The sequence below is a fragment of the Marmota marmota genome, unplaced genomic scaffold (assembly GCF_001458135.2).
Source record: "Marmota marmota marmota unplaced genomic scaffold, marMar, whole genome shotgun sequence".
Lineage (NCBI taxonomy): Eukaryota > Metazoa > Chordata > Mammalia > Rodentia > Sciuridae > Marmota > Marmota marmota.
Window position 1 is genome coordinate 3,211,747 of NW_026000305.1, and position 22,658 is coordinate 3,234,404.

The window sequence follows — 22,658 nt, forward strand, 5'->3', positions numbered from 1 at the left end:
TATATGTAGTGTACAGTATCAATTTCCTGCTTTTGATATTGTGCTATAATATTGTAAAGTATAATTTGGAGGAAATGGAGTGAAAAATCACACAAGACCTATTTTTGAAATTTTTTTGTGATTCTAAAATTATTTCAACATGTTTCAAAAATTGATTCTAAATACAATAAAATTAAATTTTTAGAATAGAGAGCAATAAAGAGCACATTTTTTACCTAGAAGGAACAAAACTTGAAATGGCATTTGAACTATAGGAATATAGAACTAAAGTAATGGCCTTATTTATTTATTTATTTATTTTGGAAAAAAAAAGAGGCAATTCACTTTTGAGAGATTTGGTGAATTGATTTCCTCAGAAATAAGGTAAAAACAGAAACAAAGTGATCTCTACTAGATTGTATATTGTTCTAAAATCTGAATATTTAGATAAGTATCCTGCTTGTGCTAATAATCTCTTTTGAAATAAAACAAAATTATTTTTATTTTAGCTTATTGACATAAATTCATTATTCTGTACCTGTTTATTCTTTTTATTCAAATTTTATGTAGCATCCATTCATTTTTAATGGCCAGACTGCTAAGTTTTCTACATTTATAAAACTCCCTCTTATATTTTTTTATAAAGACTTGGATTGGGAATCGACGAAGGAAATACCGTTTAATGGGGATTGAAGTTCCACCTCCAAGAGGAGGCCCTGCTGATTTCTCTGAGCAGCCTGAATCTGTTTCTTTGTCTGCACTCACACAAGGAGAGGAAGCTGGGCATGAAGTAGGAGAGGATAATGACAGAAATGATGAAGTATCCATCTGTTTGTCCGAAGGAAGCTCTCAAGGTACTTTATGTGCTTGCTACACCTCCTAATAATAGCCTTTATAAATCTGATGCATTTTTCTTGCTTTTTGGCTCACTGCACCTCAAATGTAGAGTTTTCAAAACACTTGACCAAGAATTTGTAAAGAAAGAGATTCATTTTTAATGTTTCCATTAAATAGTCTCCCTCATCAACTTACACAAGTAGCAGTCATCTACCACAAAAATGATCTCCTACACATTAAAATGCTATTTATTTCAATAATTCCTATATTATAATTAAATAAATGATTATCTTTATTTTATTGGAGTTCTGGTCAATTTAGATTAGAGCACTAAAATACACTGTAATGCAAGGGAGTATGGTACAACATAATGAACAACAGGCTTGGAGTGTAGCAAACTGGGTGCTTGCAAGTCCTATCTTTTCCATTATCTGATTATATGACTTCAGGCAAATCATTTAATCCACTGGGCTTTAGTTTACTCACTTGCAGAAGGAAATTAGATTGGATTGTCTTTAAAAACGTCTCAATATTTCCTTAAATGAAACTGCAAATAATACCATGGAATCATTTGTCCATGAGAAATGTATTTCATTTGACTTCAACCATGGAAATAATACTAATGCTACTTTTATTAACACTTTTATTAATGTTTAATTTAAATTTCATAAAATTCATCCATTTTAAGTGTACAATTCAATTATTTTATTAAATTTAAAACCATTACTATAACTAAAATCTAATCTTAGATCATTTTCATCACTCAAAAAAAACCTATTTTCAGTCAATATCCCCTTCCATCCTCAGCTTTAGGGAACTACTAATCTGGTTTTTGACTACATAAATGTGCATTTTCTGCATATTTTAAATAAATGGAATCATACAATCTATAATAATTTTGCATCTGTGATTGAGAAACAAGGAGAATAATGTATTTGCCCATTTTGTTTGTTTTGTTTCATTGAGTCCTATTCAGGATACTGACACACATACATTGACATTTTCCAGTTCATCATTTGCCTTTTAATTTTGTTTATGATGTTTTTCTGATGTCAGAATTTTTGTTGTAATTTAATATTGTCAGATTTACCAATATTTCCTTTATGATTCCTGACGTGGTTGTCATTTTTTTGTGATACAGCTATGCAAATATACCTCTATATTTGCTTCTGATATTTTATAGTATTATTTTTAAATATTCATATTTATTTCACTTATAATTTATTTTGCCTTAATGTGTGTTAGGAAAATGCCTAATTTTATATTTTCAAAGATGTAAATAGTTATCTCTGCACTATTTGTTAAATAATATATATCTTTTTTCCAGTGTGCTTAAGTGTAGCTTTGTGTCAATGATGCATACATTTATATGCATACATACATAAATACATACATACATATGCATGAACCCATACAAATATACACACTAGGTGAAATTCTGAAGTTCCTCTTATGTTATGTGAATCTGACTATTTACAACGTGGCTTTATGAAATGTCTCAAAATCTGGTAGGATTCTTGTTATTCTTAGCTCTTGATTCTTCTGAATAAAATTTAGAATTGTTTAGTTTTTAATCTTTTCCTAATTTCATCTTCAAAACCCATTCAATACTTTATTGGCATTGCATAAAATGGATAAGCTATTATAGAAATATTAATTCTGGTTTGCATTTATTGAGTTTTATAGAGCTGTCCAGCAAGCTCTTAGATACTATGGTCTGGAACTCAGAAGCAAGGTTAAGATAATGTGAAATATTTGAATCACCCACACCAAAACCAAAAACTCCTAGACATAAAAATAGAAGATTTATTGAGTAAGAAAAAAAAATAAAGGACAATGGACAAGGACTGGGTGTTGAGAAAAATTCAGATTTGGGGACTAGAGAAGCCATTAAAAGATCATTCAGAAACAGGAGACAAAGGAAAAAGGAAGATTTCAGAAAGAAGAGTGGTCATTATTATCTCAGTGATCTCGCAGACGTTGAGTAGAATGGAGAGGCCATTAAATCTGTTTTTAAGGGATTCTTAGAAAAAGCAATTAATACATGCACTGGCAGAAATTAAACATTGCAGTAGGTTAAGTAATAAAAGGGAAAGAAAAGCTGTCACTGTTGAGAGGGCTATGTACTTCAAGACCAGGTGTTTAAAATGTTATCAATTTATGAATGTGAAATGTTCAAGTTTCTCTCTTTCCCTCTTTATCTCTCTTTCTCACTCTTTTTCCCCATTGTTACTGATATTGGTGAAGATGGTAACAAAATTTAATATACAAGGAAATTGTGAAGCAGATTTAAAAAGCACCAAATTTTTTAAAAAAAGAAGCATTTCATCACTTCTAATCCCTTTATTTCTAATATAGTGGGTTCATTAAACACAATTTTGTCTTCTCTCAGTCCTGGAGATACTTGGAAATTCCCAGTGATTCATGACAGGCTCTTTAGAACATAATGTCTGGCAGCTAGTTGAAGGCGAGTGGGGAAACAGGGATTTGTGTCTTTCTGAGAGTGGATGGGAAAGGCTGTGAGGAAATATTCTGATAAAGTTCAGAAGCCCCTAGGTGGATTTTTATTCCTTAACTGCCACTCCCCCACCTATAAGGGAATTTTAGAAAAAAAGGCAGTTAATGGAAAAAAAGTGAAAGTTAATTTTAAAGCCCTCTGTAATGGTCCACTTTTAATAAACCATTGCTCCTACACTGGCATTCTTTGTCATATAATAGCATGTTCTCTAGACAGCTGGCATAGTAATCAAGACCTAATGAGAAAGAAGAGAGAGAGAATTTAATGTATGAATCAAAAAACACTTGACGAGAAGTGTGATTGCCTAGAATTTCTCTCGGCGGCTTATTTTTCACAGCTGCATGATAACCTTTTCATTCTCATCAGAAATTGCAACAGAAAAGCATTTTCAAATACAGAAAAGAGCCCCTTTTTGTGCAGTTTACTACTACTTCTATTCTCTTCCTCATTTTGCTGATGGAGAATACTAATCTGATTGGTTTGACTGTGATCATTTTGTGAGGATTAAGTTAATTGTATCATCTGGTTTAAACTAATATCAAACCTTTAAATATGCTAACCATATTCTGTTACAGTTTATGAGAATTCAGTTAGATGTATGTCTACTTTGAGAATTTCATTAATTTACTCTTAGACATATACGTACAGAATGATTAGAGTAACAGATCATACCATTTCAAAAATCTAGCAACTGAAATTCAAAGTCCTTATAACACATCTAGTGATTCAATAGGATTTATAAAAAGAGAAAGATATCTTTAAATATGTGCTTAGAAATTACATGTTAAAATCAATAAAAATGCTATAAAATTTTCTAAAACATCTGCATAACAAACATAAGACTTTTTAATTGCAGTTAAAGGCAGGTTTTGCTGGAGTCAAAAAATGCTGCTATGTTGCTAATCTTTTCGCAGTTTCAAATCCATTCCTTTATCTCGGAGGTGCTGATATGTCCCTAACACAGAGCTTCTGGCTTACCTCTAACATCCGTATTCTATCTCCTACTTTCCCCTCTTTAACTTCCTTTTACTATCCCTGTGCAGGGATGAAGAAAAGGGAGATATGGTTGGGACTAAAATTTTTTAAATCCTCCTAGTTCATCCCTCCACAAACTGTGAACTTCAGCAAAAGGAATGCTTGGATGAATGAGCTCCCTAATTTCAAGTTCTCTATTTTCTAAAACATATACTGATGGTTAAGAAATTTTGAATGTTTTGTACTATTCTGAGGAGCAAAGTGATTAAAGTTTGGGAACAATTAGCATCTATAATATTAATTTTTGCAGCAAAGCCTTTTTTCTGCTGTATCTATTATGTGGTTGTGCACATGAAAAATAATTTGGCATACAATTCCCTAGTGTGAGTATGTAGCCACATCATAGAGTGCCCTCTAGAGTTGTAACTCATTAACAATTCTGCTTATTTATTTTCCAGTTAGCAGAGCTGCTTTTCTTAGTAATCAGACTTATTAACAATGTTTATTTTCCAAGCTTTCACAATGTAAAAGAAAACCTTTCTTATTCAATGCATCACTTCACGTTTTTATTTAGAAATTCTCAAAATAGTTTTTATTTAAGTCTTCTAAAATGATCAAACCATGCATAAATATGTTGCCAGTAGAGCAAAACTGTGCACAAAGTTACAAGTAAATGAGAACAGGAATATATGGCAAACCTATAAGGAATAGTACCAATAATGATCTTGTTGGTGAGCAATATAACCCGTCTTCTGAGACCACCAACTCTGCAGCTAAAGCTGATGAAAAATTTTCCTCCCTTCATTTCATTTAGTTGCCAATTTAGTAGGACTTTAAAGGTCTATGATTTTAAATGTCTAAATAATGAATAGGTTTACAGTCCCTTTGTCTAGGAACCATTCTATTTTTTAAATTTAAATAGACTTTTTTTTTAGATTCCACATATAAATGGGATCATGTAATATTTTCCTGTCTAGTTTATCTTAGAATAACATCTTTTAAGTCCAACCACATTGTAGCAAATTTTAGGGAAAAAAGAAGATCAAATATATAGAAGTAGAAAATAAAAATTAGTATTAGAATAGAGATGGGGAATGGGACGACTTCAGTTAAAGGATGTGAAGCAGCAAGTATGTATGATGAATGAGTGGAAAGATCTAATGTAAAACATGAGGACTATCACTAATGATAGTGGATTGTATTCAGGGTTTTGCTAAATGTTTATAGCTGCTATTTCCCGGGAGGGTTTCACTATATGAAATGATAGATATATTAATTTGTTTCAGTAAACTAACCATTTTACTATATACATGTGCATTATAATATCATGTTGTATAACAGAAGTATACACGATAAGATTTTTTAAATATTTTTAGTTGTCAATGGACCTTTATTTTATTTATTTAAATGCAGTGCTGAGAATTAAACCCAGTGCCTCACATATGCTAGGCAAGCACTCTACCACTGAGCTACACCCAAGCCCCTAAAATTTATTTTTAAAATAGACCTAGTAAGAGACAGAAAAAAGATTAAATCAAATTTATAGTAGACTTCATATTAAAATTCTTGCTAAAGTTTTCCTGGATTTCTTCAACTTGAATTCTCTCATAGAATTCTCCTAAGTGAGTTCCTGGATTCTGCATGATTTCCTATTAATCATCCCTATGCTCATATAAGACACTCTTACATATGTTTACATGGGAAGGAATGGGCTCAGAAAAAATTTGGGAGGGCTGATATTTTTGTTATTCTTTCTAATGTGAAATAAAATCTCAACTGCCAAAGAACAGGGAAAATCTATTAATATATATCCAAATAATCTCAATGATGTGGCCAAGAAGGGGGGGGGCATTGTTATCCTGTTTTTCTAATGGTTAAAAGATAAAACAGGGGCAATAATGTATGCAGACACCCAGTGCCTTGAATTAGCCACTTTCCATAATTTAGCATGAAGAGTGTTTTAGTAAGTTGGATTTTTTTCCCCAAAACTACATTACTTTCTTTCCTAAATTTTTTCTTTCACTATTGTAAAATATTTAATTTAATAAGAAAAGGAGTATATCTTCATTGTAGAAAAATTTGGTAAATACAATAAAAACAGAAGTAATTCTACCTCTCAGTGATAACCCCTCTGGAAATGGGGATTAGGGGATATTTTGGCCAGTATTTTCTCTTAGCATATATACAAGATAATGATTTTAATAATTTTTTTCCAATAGTAATGAACAATAAATTTTCTCCATAGAAATATTTATATACAATAAGAAAATTGAAAAAATCTCTATCCAGAGGTAATAATAGTAATATTTTGATGTAAACAGTGCCATTCTTTTTTTTCCTCTCCATTAAAATATGATTTTTTCTCCTTTACCCAATTAAAAGTATGTGTATCTACATGGTAGGTTTGATCACCTTTATTTTTCATTTTACAGTAGATGGTTATTAATTTCCCTGTTGCTAACTATTCTTCTATTTCATTTTTAGTGGCTTTATAGTATTTATTGTAAAGATAGGTCCTAAGTGATTTCTCCCAGTCTCCATTGCTAATGTTATAGGTTTCTTCCTTTTTTCTATTTAAATAGCACTGTAGAGACCATCCACACTTATTTCCTTAGGAAACATTGTTAGAAGTAGAATTGCCCATTAAAGCATTTGTGAAGTGAATTTGCCATCTGTATCTTTTTACAATAGAGACATTATTTAAGTGGTCTTGAGAAAAAAACACACTCAATATTAAGTTTTGAGGTATGAAAAATGAAATTATCCTTTTTTCCCCTATAGAAGAGCCCAGTGATATTGTTCCAAATGAGTCAAGGGCTCAGAAAGAGGAGGACCACCATGCAGTATCCGCAGATAATGTGGTATGTACACTTTGAAATTCTTTCCTCATTACGTGATGGATTTCAAGACATATTTCCAGTTGGTGACAGAATCAGCTTTGTCAGAATAATGTCGTTCTCTACTTCACAAAGCAAAACAGCTTTTTTTAATGAACTTATATATGCTTGAATGATATTTTTGAATGCTTACTAAATAAAATTTAAAATGCCTCAATGTGTTTTATTTAGGGGATTTCAAATAAAAAACAATACTTATAAATATGATACTTTATGTATGAAAAGTTATTTTTCTCTAACATACTTAGCAAGTAGCAGATTTCTTTTCATTTGACAGAAAGCAGAATTAAAATGGAGTTTAGCCTGAGATCATGAAGGACGCCTTTGTCAGTTATGGTACTTGTTTTCCAGACCCAGGATTTCTGACTCTGATTTCTCTGTGTAGACCATACCTATCTATACTATATTTAGAATTGTTTCTTTTTTCTACTTAAATTGAACTCTGTTACTCACCTTAAACATCATAGTAAAGGAGGAACAAAAATATTACAGTTCAACAGCAGGCAGAGTCAGGCTGTGTGTGGATTAATCTGGGTTTTGTGAAAATGTAAACATATAATAAGGTTCCCTCAGCAGCTGTTTTAGAAGCATTTGTTTATACTTGACTCCATCAAATAATATAGAAATTAAGACAATGTTAAGCGAAATCATGCATAGAGGGGAATAGGAAAAGTCATTGTGTATTTTTTTCCCTTTTGAATCAGTATTTTGTGCTTGATTGCAGTCATTAAAAGTATGCCCCGATAATGGATTTTTTTTTGTTCCAAAATTACTGTGATATCAAAATTAACCCTGACTTCCATTACCAACATTATTTGTTTGTCCCTATGATCCTGCCACATCTGTTTAATAAAAATTAAGCACATACAATATGCAGTTTTGCTCTTGTTTGTTAAATATTTACAATATTTAATATTGTTAATCATATGTAGAATGCAGCTTAGGATTGCATTTTATTAAGTCCTGGCTGAAGTCTGTGTTTGACTCTTCTAACACTAAATTCAACAGGTTACACTCCTAAAAAAAAAAAGCTTTGATTTTTGAGGCAAAGTCATTTTTTCATTATGTAACAAAAAATATTAGTTTTCTAGAATTTTACATTTTGTAAATATTCCTAAATTGCACCAACTAATAATCTCCTTCTGATATAGATTTGAATCATAGTATATAAGCCATATACATGTATTTACAAATTGAAACCTCTTTCTCCTGAAAAAAATGCTCATTTTTAGCCTGCCTTGAATCTCCCTTGCAGCAGACATTTGAAGATAATGAATGAAATCATTGCGTGGAATGACTCACAGTCACTTAGGCACCTAATTTTTCAAGAACAATTGATTTTCAGAGACAAAGCTCCAAACTTTCAAAGGTTGATCTCCTCTGCCTGTAACTTTGGAGTGCCCCCAATTATTCATGGATGACAAATCACACAGACATATAAGACCTATTTATATGCACAAATCTATACAGTGGCCTTTGGTGCCTTCCTTCCTGGATTGCTTAGCTCCTTTTTTTCCCAGAACCAATACAAATAGTTAGAGAATATGAAAAACATCAAAAAAAGTATCATTTCTGAGGTCTAGGGAGAGCCAACATGATTAAGTCCCAAGTTTATAGTGATTATAATAGAAAACAAAACATTAGATTCATCTCCAGGCAGCAGTAGAAAGCAATTTCATTGCAGCTGTCCTTCTGATTCAGAAGCCTGCAGGTCAGAAACCCTGTAATGGTATCATATCCTCGTAGGCAATATTTCAAATATGATCATTCCACGTTTGTTTGCGACTTTTAATCACCATATATATTGCTGGGTAGGAAGCCTAATTTCAAATTCTGTCTACAACATGCTGCTATTAATGTGCTTGTTCTTAAAAGACTTGTCTAGTGACTAGGTCTTGCTGAGCTTTTCCCTTTTTTAAAGAGTTTAAATGTTTCAGGGCGCTTTTAATTTTTAACTGTGTTTTTTTACATGCAAAAGAAAAATTTAGAGCTGATATTGTCTTTTGGTTTTTGCTTTTTTAAAAAAACGTATATGTGATTAGATAATTTGCATTACCCTCTTGTTTATAGCTTATTGGCAATTCTTTTCATCAGGACTGAGCAATTTTGTTCATTCTTTGGACAGTTATTCAATTAGGACCTACTGTGTGCAAGATGCTGCACAAGCTGTGTTGTTTCTTCATTTCAAAGCTAAGGGCATTTTTGTCTCTCTGTTTGTCTTTTTCACCTACTCACTAGTTTCCATAGTGTCTAATGAAGAAAAAAAAAGTCACCATGCAATTTTAATCATTACATCATAAACATCTGCTTTCAATTGTCTAGCTAATAGAGTGAAGTAAATTTGTGATTTTTAAAAATTGTATTTGCCTTTGGAATACACCATATGTTGATATTTTACATTAGAGGTAACAAAAAGGCCTGAGGAGATAAAAAAGAAAGTGCTTCCTACTGATAGTATGTTTACCATTAAAATAGACTATCCTTACAGGAAGTGAGTTCCCTGTCGCTGGAGGGCGCTATTTAAGCAGAATTGAATGCCTGTTTTTGTTGTTTTGTTTTGTTTTTTTAAGGGATATTGTGAAAAGTAATTTTCTATTTTAAATAGTATTAAAGTAGTTTTCTATATTCTAAGCAGTCATCAATTAAAGGTAAAAGGAAGGGGCACAAAATCACTGAATAACACTGAGGAGGCAGTTAATTTATTCCAGATAACCTAGTCTAGATAACTCATTTGCTAAACCTAACCTTAATTATGTGTGTTCTATACATTGTTGAATATAGTGAAAATCGTCTAATAAATATTTATAGAAACTTCTCTACTTGTATTACAGAAAATAGAAATTATTGATGATGAAGAAAGTGACATGATAAGTAATTCTGAAGTAGAACAAGTGAATTCTCTCTTGGATTATAAGGTAAAATTAATTTTTCAAATTCTGAATTTATTAGGAGAAGGTATTAAATGAGGCAGACTTTTACAGTACCTATGTTACTCCCATTTTAAAGATTAAGCATTCTGGGGCTCTGCATTGATTATCTCAGGCAACTTGAATATCAATCAGAGTGCTGGATGTATTAATAATTGGTGGCTGGTTTAAGTGGGTATTATTTTATTATAGAGTTTGATGACCAAGTGTAATATTCATGTACAACAAGGTAGTTAACGTGAAATTCATGGAAATGCCTTTTTAAAGCAAATGTTCATTTTTTAACTAGTGGTGGAGTATGGTGGTATATACTTGTAGTACCAGCTAATCAGCAGAGAGACTAGGTGGGAGGATCACTTGAGTGCATGGGTTGGAGACCAGCCTAGTTGACACAGTGACACTCCATCTTAAAAAACAAATCAAAGGTAAAGCAGAGATTTTTTTCTAGTGATCCCTGATAACCATATCTTGAATTGCAACTTCTTCTGAAGACCATCTTTAAAAATATGATAATATACCTGTTCTAAGAGAAGTTTAAAAACAATTCCCGAAGCAAATACAGAATGAATATGAATAGAGATGACCTTTCCTTAATGTCACTTGTTACTAAACTGAAAGGCTTCCTTTGACAACGTGCAATACATAATTATGTTTTTATTAAATTTTGACATAAGCTATCAATCTGTATGTCAATATGTTTTCTGCATAGACATATAAATGCTATCCCTTTGTTAGTCAGTATCCTATCTTACTAGATAACTTTGGAATCTTCTGAAAATCTGGCTACATAGTACTTCTTTCCAAATACAAAAGTTCTTTTTTTTTAATATTGTCAAGTGTTCAAATCAGAGACTAGTAATCTTAAGATGTTATCAAAAATAGCATTTAATCAGAAAACACAACAGCTGTTATTTTCTCAAAAATCTTTTCAGTTTTCTTATAATTGAAATTTATGTCACTTAACAGATTCTGTTTTCCAAATGTTCATAACATGTCAGGTTTTAAAATATTGAACATTGTAAACACAGAAGGAAATTGTCTTTTGAAATTTATTTGCCACTTGGTCAAAGAGCACAATACAATCCTGTATTTAAACTGTATTCCAGCTAACAGGATCATAAAGTTGTTGATTCTGAAGTATAAGAGATCATGCTATGCTATCCTACTTGGTCATATAATATTTCTAAATTCCAAGTTAAGGATTAAAATTACTCTGCAGGCCACCACTTGGCACAGGCTATGGAAACTACAGATGAGAAGCCTGGATTGCACAGCTGTTAAGTTTGCTCCACTTAGCACTCTCAAACAGGTCAGATAGGGTCGGGCTCAAGACTCAGAGGATTCTTTCCAAGACCTCTCCCCTCTGGGATGACAGCCCACTTGAGAAGGTTTGGAGCTGAAGATCAGGAAGGCAGAGCAGAGTGTCCAGTCCAGAAATATCAATGAACATTTTTACTGAACTCTAAAGGACATATAGTAATCCAGTGATTTCCATTTTGGTACATGCTGTGAGAACAAGAAGTCCTATCACATTAAAGGTATCCTTTATAACACATCACAATGTCACACCAACTTTTTTCTTTAATTGTCAAAGATACACACCTATGTAAAAATATCATTTTATAATAATTATTTGTAAATATTTCCATTCACCTCACCTATGAATTGTTAGCTAAATTATAAAGTAATTATATAAAACCTCATGTATCAGTTGTAATTGCAGATTTCACACTTCCCAGTTTAGAAAAGTAAACACTTCAGAGAAAATTGTTGTACCATCTTCCATTTACATATGCCTACTAATATTATTTGAGGATGAAAATCACTTTGTTTATTTCTTAAGTATATTCATCTTTTTTTTTAAGACAAATCCTTATTTTACTCATTTTTTGTTACCTAGTTGTACAGCCTGGCACTTAGATGTTCAATACCTAATTGCTGAGTGAGTGAAGGAACGAGTAAATTTATATTGTGAAATAATATCAATACTATTATTCAAGTGCTAATTTATATAAAATCAAATATGATCAGGAGCTGTATCATTAAAAATCTTCTTCCCATATGGAAACCATCTTTTATTCCTGGGATTTATTGTACCATATTGAAAGAATATTCCCTATGGTGCATTTGATAATCATTACTATAAAACCACCAATACTCAGTTTGGGTGTAGTGGAGTTTCTGATTGAGATACATCACTAAAAATCCATATTGCTAGGAGTTCTAACTAAACCAAAATGTTTATGAGACAAGCTGATGGGCACAGTAAGTGAGGCATGAGTAGTTAGCTGTATCATAAACTAGCACCTAAATTTTGATCTTCATGGAATCTTGGGTGCTCCCTAATTATTTTGGAGAAGTATCAACAAAACTTACTAGGAATGAATGGAGGACTTTAACAAGAAAAATAAGCTACATTTTGTTTTGTGAAATTCAGTGTTATCTTACAGGTTCCACTCAGAAGCACTCCATTTCCTAAGGAAAATCTCTAAAGTACACATAAATCACAGATTGTAATCTAGGAAGTGTTTAATAGGCTTGGAAAATACAGCTCCGTGAAGAAAATGTCTATAATATAAAACTGTATTAAATGTTTATGCTTTTGAAATATTTGATAAATACTGAGTAGGAGAAACATTTGCATGAAAAGTTAGAGATCTGCATATCAAAAGATTCTTTGTGACTTTGGCAAATTGGAATAAATATTTTCAAAATGTTTCTGATGGACCATGATGCAGCCCAGCAGGACTGTGTATTCAATGGAGACACTACTATAATGATGATAGCTATCTCCTGTATTCAAAAAGTCCTCCTGGTCAGCACTTTACTAATACTGCTGCTCTGAAAATGCCCTGACTAATAAAAACAAAGGTTTAGAATTAGTAAAATGTATTGTGGCAGGAGCATGTTGAATTTTATTATAATGCTTACTTATAGCTTAGATTGTTGTAGAGTGCCTCTGGATAGGAATTTAGCTTGTGCAGATGTTTTACTTGATATTAAATAATCTGAAAAGGAAGCAGTTTTATCAAATAAAATAAATTCTAAACTAAGCTGATAAAATAAATGGTACAATAAATATGTTCACAGATTGAATGTGATTAATACCACAGCATCCTCTCAATTGAAACAACAAAATAACCATAGAATTAGCTACTTTTTCTAATTTTTTAAAAATTGTTTGTTATAGTTGGACTCAATACCTTTATTTTAATTATTTATTTTTATGTGGTGCCGAGGATCGAACCCAGGGCCTTGCACATGCTAGGCAAGCACTCTACCACTGAGCCACAACCCCAGCCCAGAATTAGCTAATTTTAATGTGTTTTATGCAGCTATTTGAACAAGGTCAAAGATTCTGCTATATTCTTTGAGTACATATTCGTGAGGTACAAAAATGTTAATATGATTTATGAATCAAATATAGAATAATCATATATATATATATATATATATATATATATATATTTAAATTGTCCATCACCTGAAATACAATTTTTGTTGTAAGTACATCCGAAATTTGTTCTCTTAGTAATTTTGAAACGTATAATACATCATCATTTACTATATTCACCTCACCACATATACTATTCAGGTTAAAAATAAACAAAGAAATTTTGTCATTTGCAAAACATGGATGAAATTAGAGACCATTATTAATTTCAATTAGTAAGCCATGTACAGAAAGACATACTTCATGTTCTTTCTTATATGTGGAATATAAAACAATTGAATTCAAAGAAGCAGAGAATAGAATGGTGGTTTTCAGAGACTGAGAAGTGAGGAAATGAGGAGATGAATGATAGTCAAAGTGTACAAATTCTTAGACAGGAGGAAGAAAGGGTGTTTTTGTTCAGAATTTATTGTGGGTTTCTTGTTTTGTTGTTGCTATTTTGTCTTGTTTTGATTTTGTTTTTCTTTTGCTGGAGATTGAACCCTGGGGGTCAAGAATGTTCTCTCCCACTGAGCTACACACCAGAACTCTTATTTTTTCTTGTAAGAGACAAAGTTTCCCTATTTTCTTGCTTTAGCCTCCATGGTAACTAGTACATGCCACCACACTCCTTGTATTTTTAACCAGGTTTACTGATATATAATTTCCTCATAGAAAAAAATCAGTTAAGTATACAATTAAATGAATTTTGACAAGTGCAAACAGTTGTGTAAATACTGCCTCAATTTGTTTATTCACTTGCTAATGAAGGTTGGACTGTTTTCAGTTAAGGAATATTATGAAAAAAAAAAGATGCTATAAATGTTTGTGTATAAGTATTTTGGGACATGTGTTTTCATTTCTCCTGATTAACTATCTAAGATTACAATTACTGGATGAAAATTAATATATTGAATTTATATCAAACTGAAAAAAATCCAAATGGATGTACCACTTTATACTCTCACCAGCAATGTATGAAAATTTTAGTTGTTCTACATTCTCAACAATACTTGATATTATTAATTCTCTTAACTTGAGCCATTGTAGTATGTTAGTAGTAGTACTTCATTGTGGTTTTAATTGGAATTTCCATAATGGAAAATTATATATATATATATATATATTCATGCCGGATAATTTTTCATATATCTTCTTTACTGATATATCCAAATGCATTGCCTGCTTTTTAGTTTGTTGCTGGTTCTATAAATGGTTTTTGTTTTGTTTTGCAATACTGGGGAATTAACTTAGGAGCATTCTACCACTGAGCTAATCCCTGGCCCTTTATATTTATTAGATTGAGTTAGGATCTCACTAAGTTACCAAGGCTGTCCTCAATCTTTTGATCCTCCTGCCTCAACCTCTGGAGTTGCTGGGATTACAGGATCTACCTGGCCTATAATTGGGATTTAAACCCAGTTTATAATTGGGATTTAAGAGTTATTTATGCATGCTGGATACGAGTACTTTTTCAGATATGTGAATTGCAAATATTTTCTCCCAATATAAGAATTGTGTTTTATTTTCTTTACTGTGTTTTTTGATGAGTAAATTATTATGAAGTCTTTTAAGTTTCATGCTATTTATGTCCTTTCAGAATTTTTTGCCTTACCAAAGGTCACAGTTTTTCTCCAATTTTCCTGTAGTCCTACATTTTTAGGTTTCACATTTAGGTATATATCAATTTCTTATTAAATATTTTTTATGAGATGAGGTGAGGGTTGATAACTGTTTTTCAGGTGGATTTACATTGTCAACCACTATTTGTTAAAAGTTTTCTTTGTCCATTAAATCACCTCAGTACCTTTATTGAAAATCAATCAACCATGTGTTTGTGGGTTTATTTCGGTACTGTTTGATTGATGCATCTGTGTACCCTTATGCTATAAATACATTTTCATAATTACTGTAAATTAGATAGTAAATTCATTCAGAAGGCTTTCATGGCCATTAACTTATTTGAGTCTTAAAATCCTCAATACTATAATGTTAAGTTTGGGATTATTAATATAATATGTATTTTACTGATGAGTAAACCGACAGAGTGGTTAATTGGCCTACCATGTTTACAGTTATTAGTAGACCTAGCAGTAGAATACCCCTAAATCCTAGACTAGTATCGTTTCTGATGTAAATTTTAAAAAATACTGAAGAGAAACTGATCCCCATATCAATGATTCACAGTGGTAGATTAAGAGATATTTTCTTTTTCTTCCTTTTTATTTTATTTTTAAATGTGTTCTAATTAGTTATACATGCAGAATGCGTTTTGATATATTGTACACAAATGGAGCACAACTTCTCATTCCTCTGGATATACACAATGCAGAATCACACCAGCTGTTCAGTCATGCATGTACATAGGGTAATAATTTCCTATTCATTCCAATATCCTTCCCACCCCAATACCCCTCCCCTCCCCTCACTCCNTCCATAGCCCCCACCCTCAATTATGAATCAGAGAAAGTATATTCCTCCTTCGGTTTTTTGGGATTGGCTTATTTCATTTAGCATGATATTCTCCAGCTTCATTGATTTAGTGGCATATATTATAATTTCATTCTTCTTTAAGACTGAGTAATATTCCATTGTGTGTATATATGCTATAGTTTCTTTATCCATTCGTCTGTTGAAGGGCACCTAGGTTGGTTCCATAGTTTAACTATTGTGAATTGAGTTGTTATAAACATTGATATGGCTGCATGGCTGTAGTATGCTGATTTTCAGTCCTTTGGGTATAGACCGGGAATGGAATAGGTCAAATGGTGTTTTCATTCTAAGTTTTGTAAGAAATCTCCAGACTGCTTTCTCTATTGGTTGCACCAGTTTTCAGTCCCACCAGCAATGTATGAATGTATCTTTTCCCCCACATTCTCACCAACACTTATTGTTGCTTATATTCTTGATAATTGCCATTCTGACTGGAGTGAGATGGAAACTTGGAGTAGTTTTGATTTTCATTTCTCTAATTGCTAATAATGTTGATCAGTTTTTATACATTTGTTGAATGATTGTATTTCTTCTTCTTGGAAGTGTCTGTTCAGTTGTTTAGCCCATTTATTGATTAGGTTATTTATTTATTTTGGGGGTGTGTTATGTTTTTTGACTTCTTTATATATCCTGGGGATTAGTGCTCTTACGTGAGGTAACTGTGGTAAAGATTTTCTCCAATTCTATAGGTTCTCTCTTCACCTTATTGACTGTTTCCTTTGCTGAGAAGGAGAATTTTAGTTGGAATCCATCCCATTTATTGATTCGTGATTTTATTTCTTGCTCTATAGGAGTCTTATTAAGGAAGTCAGGGCCTAATCCAACATAATGAAGATTGAGACCTACTTTTTCTTCTATTAGGTGCAGGGTCTCTGGTTTAATTCCTAGGTCATTGATCCACTTTGAGTTGAGTTTTGTTCAAGGTGAGAGATAGGAGTTAAATATCATTTTGCTACACATGGATTTCTAGTTTTCCCAGCACCATTTGTTAGAGAGGCTATCTTTTCTCCAATGTAGGCATTCAGCACTTTTGTCTAATATGAAATAACTGTATTTATGTGGGTTTTTCTCTGTGGCTTCTTTCCTGTACCATTGGTCTACATGTCTATTTTGGTGCCAATACCATGCTACTTTGTAGTATAGTTTAAGGTCTGGTATTGTGATGCCTTCTGCTTTACTCTTCTTGCTAAGGATTGCTTTGACTATTCTGGATCTGTTATTTTTCCAGATGAATTTCATGATTGCTTTTTCTAGTACTATGAAGAATGTCATTGGGATTTTCATGGGAAATGCATTAAATCTGTATAGTGCTTTTGGTAGTATGGCCATTTTGACAATATTAATTCTTTTTATCCAAGAACATGGGACATTTTTCCATCTTCTAAAGTCTTCTTAATTTTTTTTTTTAAATTTAGTGTTCTGAAGTTTTCCTTGTAGAGGTCTTTCACCTCTTTTGTTAGATTGATTTCGAAGTATTTTATTTTTGTGGGGGCTATTGTGAATGGGGTAGTCTTCCTACTTTCTCTTTCAGTGAATTCATCACTGGTGTATAGAAATGTATTTGATTTATGGGTGTTGATTTTATATCCTGCTACTTTGCTGAATTCATTTATTAGTTCTAGGAGTTTTCTGGTGTGATTCTTTGAATCTTCTAAATATAGAATGATATGATTGGCAAATAGTGACAGTTTGAGTTCTTCATTTCCTATTTGTATCTCTTCAATTTCTTTCTTCTGTCTGATTGCTCTGGCTAGTGTTTCAAGAACTATGTTAAATACAAGCAGTTAACAATAGCATCCCTGTCTCAGTCCAGTTTTTAGAGGGAATGCTTTCAATTTTTCTCCATTTAGAATGATGTTGGCATTGGGCTTAACATAGATAGCTTTTACAATGTTGAGGTATGTTCCTACTCTCCGTGGTTTAGCAGACTCCTCATGGTGGGGAGCTAAGCAAACTACTTACAGATTTAGTAATAATAGTCCCCCTTCAGTATAAATCAATCTTTTTAGTTTTCAGTATTTGGCTTTCTGAATGATATATTCAGCATTGCTGTACCTGGTGTTGCTCTTAGGGCTAATTGGACTCATATTCTTAATTCTAATGCAAATGCTAACTGTTTGATATAAGAAGTGTCTTATATCAACTTCTCTTATTGGAATTTATTTGAATGGGTTTTTAAACTTACAGTGTTTTTTGTTGGTGATTTGCTTAAAGGGAAGCCTTTGAGTTACAGGATAATTCCTATTGTGCTTTATATTTCTTTATGTTTTGGTTTATTTTCTTTGTTGTCCCTCTGATCTGGTTGCTTTTAGAATTTTATTGTGCTTCAAACATGTACATTCTAATGTTAACATAAGGTAATTTTTAAAATTTTTTTTTAGTTGTAGTTGGACACCATGCCTTTATTTTATTTATTTATTTTCATGTGGTGCTGAGGATCGAACCCAGGGCCTTGCACGTGCTAGACAAGTATTCTACCACTGAGCCACGACCCCAGCCCAACATAGGGTAATTTTATTGTTTGATGTTTTCTCCCTCAGAAGGAAGAAGTCAGATTCATTGAAAATGAGTTAGAGATTCAAAAGCAAAAATACTTTAAACTTCAGACTTTTGTTCGAAGCTTGATATTAGCTATGAAATCTGAAGATAAGGAACAACAACAGGTAGGTCCCAAAGAGACTAGTAAGTGAAAATGCATCATGTTGTAAAATAGCATGTCACAACTGGGTTCTTCATATCTTTTTTTTTTTTTTTTTTACTTTATATTCCTGTTTGACATGGAGGAGAATGGTTGTTATTTTACGACATTTTTCAGTTTTCTTGAGAAAAGGTGTTCAGATTTTTCTGCCACTGTAGTGGGAAACTTAAATAATTGATTCCATATTTTATTAATTCCAGATCACACTTTAGTAGGGAAAACTGATTTTTAAATTGATTTTAAGGAAATTCCTCAAAATGTTTGTAGAAACAGGGCTACCCTAACTAGAGAGGCACATATTAGGGAAATTTTATGAATGAAAAAGTGAGACATTTATTTACCTCTCTTCTGGAACTTTGTTGCCTGAAAGCCTCTGCAGAATTCACAAATGTTTGAATATCTTCTATTATGTGATCTATTCAACACTAAGAAATTATGAAATTATTTTGTGAAATTCTTTGACCGGACTGTGTAACTTAATTTTCTCAATTTAAGTAAACTCTTTCAGTCCCCTACTCTAAGATGAAATGTCCCTTGTTTTTTGCTATGGATTTTTGTTTATAAATACCTTCCAAGTTACATTTCCTGTCTCATATTTTTATGTGAAATCTATATAATCATTAATTCATCTTAAAATAATTATAGATGTATTTTAAATGTGCCATTTAATATTAAAGGATACCAAATTTGTCAAATTTATATAGTTCCATGCTATTCCTGTCTGATATGTCAGATTTCTGTCTGATAAGTCCTACCAATATTGTGAGAGTCAGGTAACCATTGTTTAGAAAGCAGTTCCAGAAATTTTTATTCAGTGAGTAATGTCAGAAGTATAAATAAATTCACCTCCTATACCCAAGCAAGACTTCACATACATACCCTATCCCAACATCTCCATGAGGAAAGATTTGCATTTTAACATCCCATAATTCCACTTTTCTTCAAAGAAAAAAATCTTTATATTATTAACTGATGTGTTGAAGCACAAAATTAAAACTAGAAGAGTATTCATGAAGCTTAAAATAGCATGTACATTACATGTTCAGTATCATGAATTTTATTCCTTTAGCCCTATACATACACCAACATCAAGATGGTAGCCTTCAGTTACCTTTGCCAACTTTATTTAAGCATTTTGCTTTATCATGTGACATATGCCTATTTCATTACATATTAAAATGTGTTTGTTTTTTAGGAACCTAAAATACAGTTTATAAGTGAACAAGAAAGGTAGTTTGAACATGGTCCCAAGAGTGTTCTAGATTTTAAATAACTCTAAAAAATTAGGTCCAACCAATGCAATAATGTGAAGCATGGTATTGATCTCAAAATCTCATAGAATATTTTAATTCAGTTTCATGTCCAGTTAACTAGTACTTACCTGCTATAGTTATTGCTGTCTCCTGACATCTGGGAATTGCATATAGACTACATTTTATTCTAATTATAATCTCATTCCTATTTAGGTTCTTTCCCCAAGACCACAAGCAAATAATAAAATAAACTAATCAGTGTTCTATTTTTCTCCTTCTCTTTTACTTTTCCTTTGAAAAAAGGCCAATGAACAAACATATGGATAAAAAAAATTGGCTGAAAGAAAGAAAAAGTGATATAAATATTTTGCTAAATGTTATACCCTATATAATCAGCACCCAAAATATAAACTACTGATTTTCATGACTTTCATAATTGATATGGGGTATAATGAACCTAAAAATATGGTCTCAAATATAGAAGACACTAGTGGTAGTGCATAAAAATAGTCTAGGTGATCTCTTAAATTACTGATTTTTATATTTTGAAATATTTATGGATTCATTTACAGAAATAATTTTAGTCTACCTAATAAAAGATAACTATTGTGTCATTAGTTTCTTATTTTTAAAAATTCGTCATTGTTTTCCCATTAGTCTTATTTGGGAAGTTGATTGAAATAAGTGGTCCATAAAACAATTTGACATGGTAAAGAATTTCAGGGTTTAAGCCTATATGTTACACTCTGATTGAAATGTAAGATTATCAATAGGTATTTTAACATCAATGACCATTTTTTAAATCAAAATAATGTTGCCAGCATTGTTCTAAGCCGTAAGTTCTTTTTACCCCTAATAATTCCCTATGAGATCCTAACCTGATCAATTGCCTTTATTGAATTCTAATTCTCCACTTTACAAAGAAGATAATAATGATAACATTATAGAACTTGGCATTCATACCTTAAGTTCTACAGTAACTGTTACAGAGACTGATAGTGTATTTGGGAAAAGCTTTAATAATCTCTTGGAAGAATGACACTTGGTCAGACCCTGAAGACAGCTGTCATTGATGAAGAAACTTTAATAAAGAAAGTTGTGTTTATGTTAGGCTCCATGAAAAAAAAAAAAAGCAGTTCCAACAATTGGCATATTCTGAGCATTTGTTCAGTGTGGCAATGCTGCAGTCTATTAAAGTATCGAAAGAAGAATGCTGAAGTGGTCTTATTAATAATACCGTATACTGCCTCAGATATTAAAGTTTTACTATTTCTTACTACACTCAATTTAGTCAGTCAACTTCATCAATACAGTGGCAAAGAAATGAAAAACAGTGCTTCTCTGATGTGTAGGACTCCTTACTAGAATTTAGAATACTATCATGTCTTCTCATCTACTTGACTTTCCAGGACTCTATGCACATGGTCAGTGAGTGTTAATTTGAAAACTTTCCCCTCTTTACTATGGTGGTGAGTTAAATCCAGTGATATATTATTCATAGTCTGATTAGTCAATTCAAGCAAATGTTCCATTGCACCTGGACAGGATTAATGGTATCCCACTGTTATAGAAAAATAGTTCTGTTTCTGGGTACTGGACCCCAGAACCTTAGAATTCATGTAATAATTTAGGTACCTTTGCTGTGTAAATATTCTCCATTTCAGCAAGAATTTCATGAACAACTTAATGATATAAAATAAGAAACACCTTTTTATCCCAGATAGGAGGTAGTCTTTCCTTGTACATTCTGAAAAAATGAAGAATGTACTCTTGCCTTTGTGCTACACAGCAACAGGTATAAGATCTATAACTGTCACTTTTTTTTAATAAAGAAAATAGAAAAAAAACTGTCTCATTTCAACAGTGGATGTCATATGTTCTCCAACATGCCCTGTCTTTCTGTTCCTTAATTGGATAGTGGCAAGCTTTCATTTGTTCCTATTCCCTTGGTCCTTGTTTACTGTTGTGCCTACAGCCCACACTACAAGTAATGCTGTCTAAAAATTTCCAGATATACTATATTATTTTTAGCACTGGGAGCAGCAAATCAATCATTTAGTACCAATTTCTTATAGTCAAGTGGACATCCACACCATCGGCACATAAAATTGGATAAATTATTTATTTCTCTAGTTTAGATGCATGTTCTGCAACTCCAGGTGAAATAATGAGACCATGGCAAAGCTTAGTTCATCAAACTCAGTTTATTCTAATTATTCCAGCAGAGAAATGAGCAGCCTCTAGATACATCATTACAACAGTTAGATTTAATGGTTCAACTAGCGCTAGTGGGTGCTTGGCCATCTGTAGATATGGGCATAGTGTAAGGAAAGAGAAAAAATCAGTGTCTTCTCAAGTTGTTAAAGTTTAATCTAAAGTAGACTAGTTGAACTTCTTTCCTAACCACTAAATTCATTCTCCCAATGAAGAACAAAATGTGGTTTTCTCTAAGTATAGTGAAACCAGGCATGGGTATTTTAATAAAGAATACAATTTCAAAACCCTTTAGCAGTGATCAGTGAACACTCAAATACAGTATGAAAATCACTTACCCCGCAAACACTTCAAAGTACTTTGTTCAGAACACTTGCTTATTTCCCTCCTGATTTTCTCCTTTAGACAGGGTTCTAATCTACATAACCCATACT

At 32.1% G+C, this 22,658-nt stretch overlaps 1 protein-coding gene across 1 annotated transcript in view; it reads left to right on the plus strand.

Moving 5' to 3' along the window:
- The window catches only part of Hdx (highly divergent homeobox), a 116,631-nt gene that overhangs the window by 89,404 nt on the left and 4,569 nt on the right, over nt 1-22,658 (plus strand). The window contains exons 6-9 of the mRNA XM_015502120.2: nt 626-833; nt 7,091-7,170; nt 10,038-10,121; nt 18,600-18,722. Coding sequence (XP_015357606.1) covers nt 626-833; nt 7,091-7,170; nt 10,038-10,121; nt 18,600-18,722 — 495 coding nt within the window. The remainder of the gene's footprint in view (nt 1-625; nt 834-7,090; nt 7,171-10,037; nt 10,122-18,599; nt 18,723-22,658) is intronic.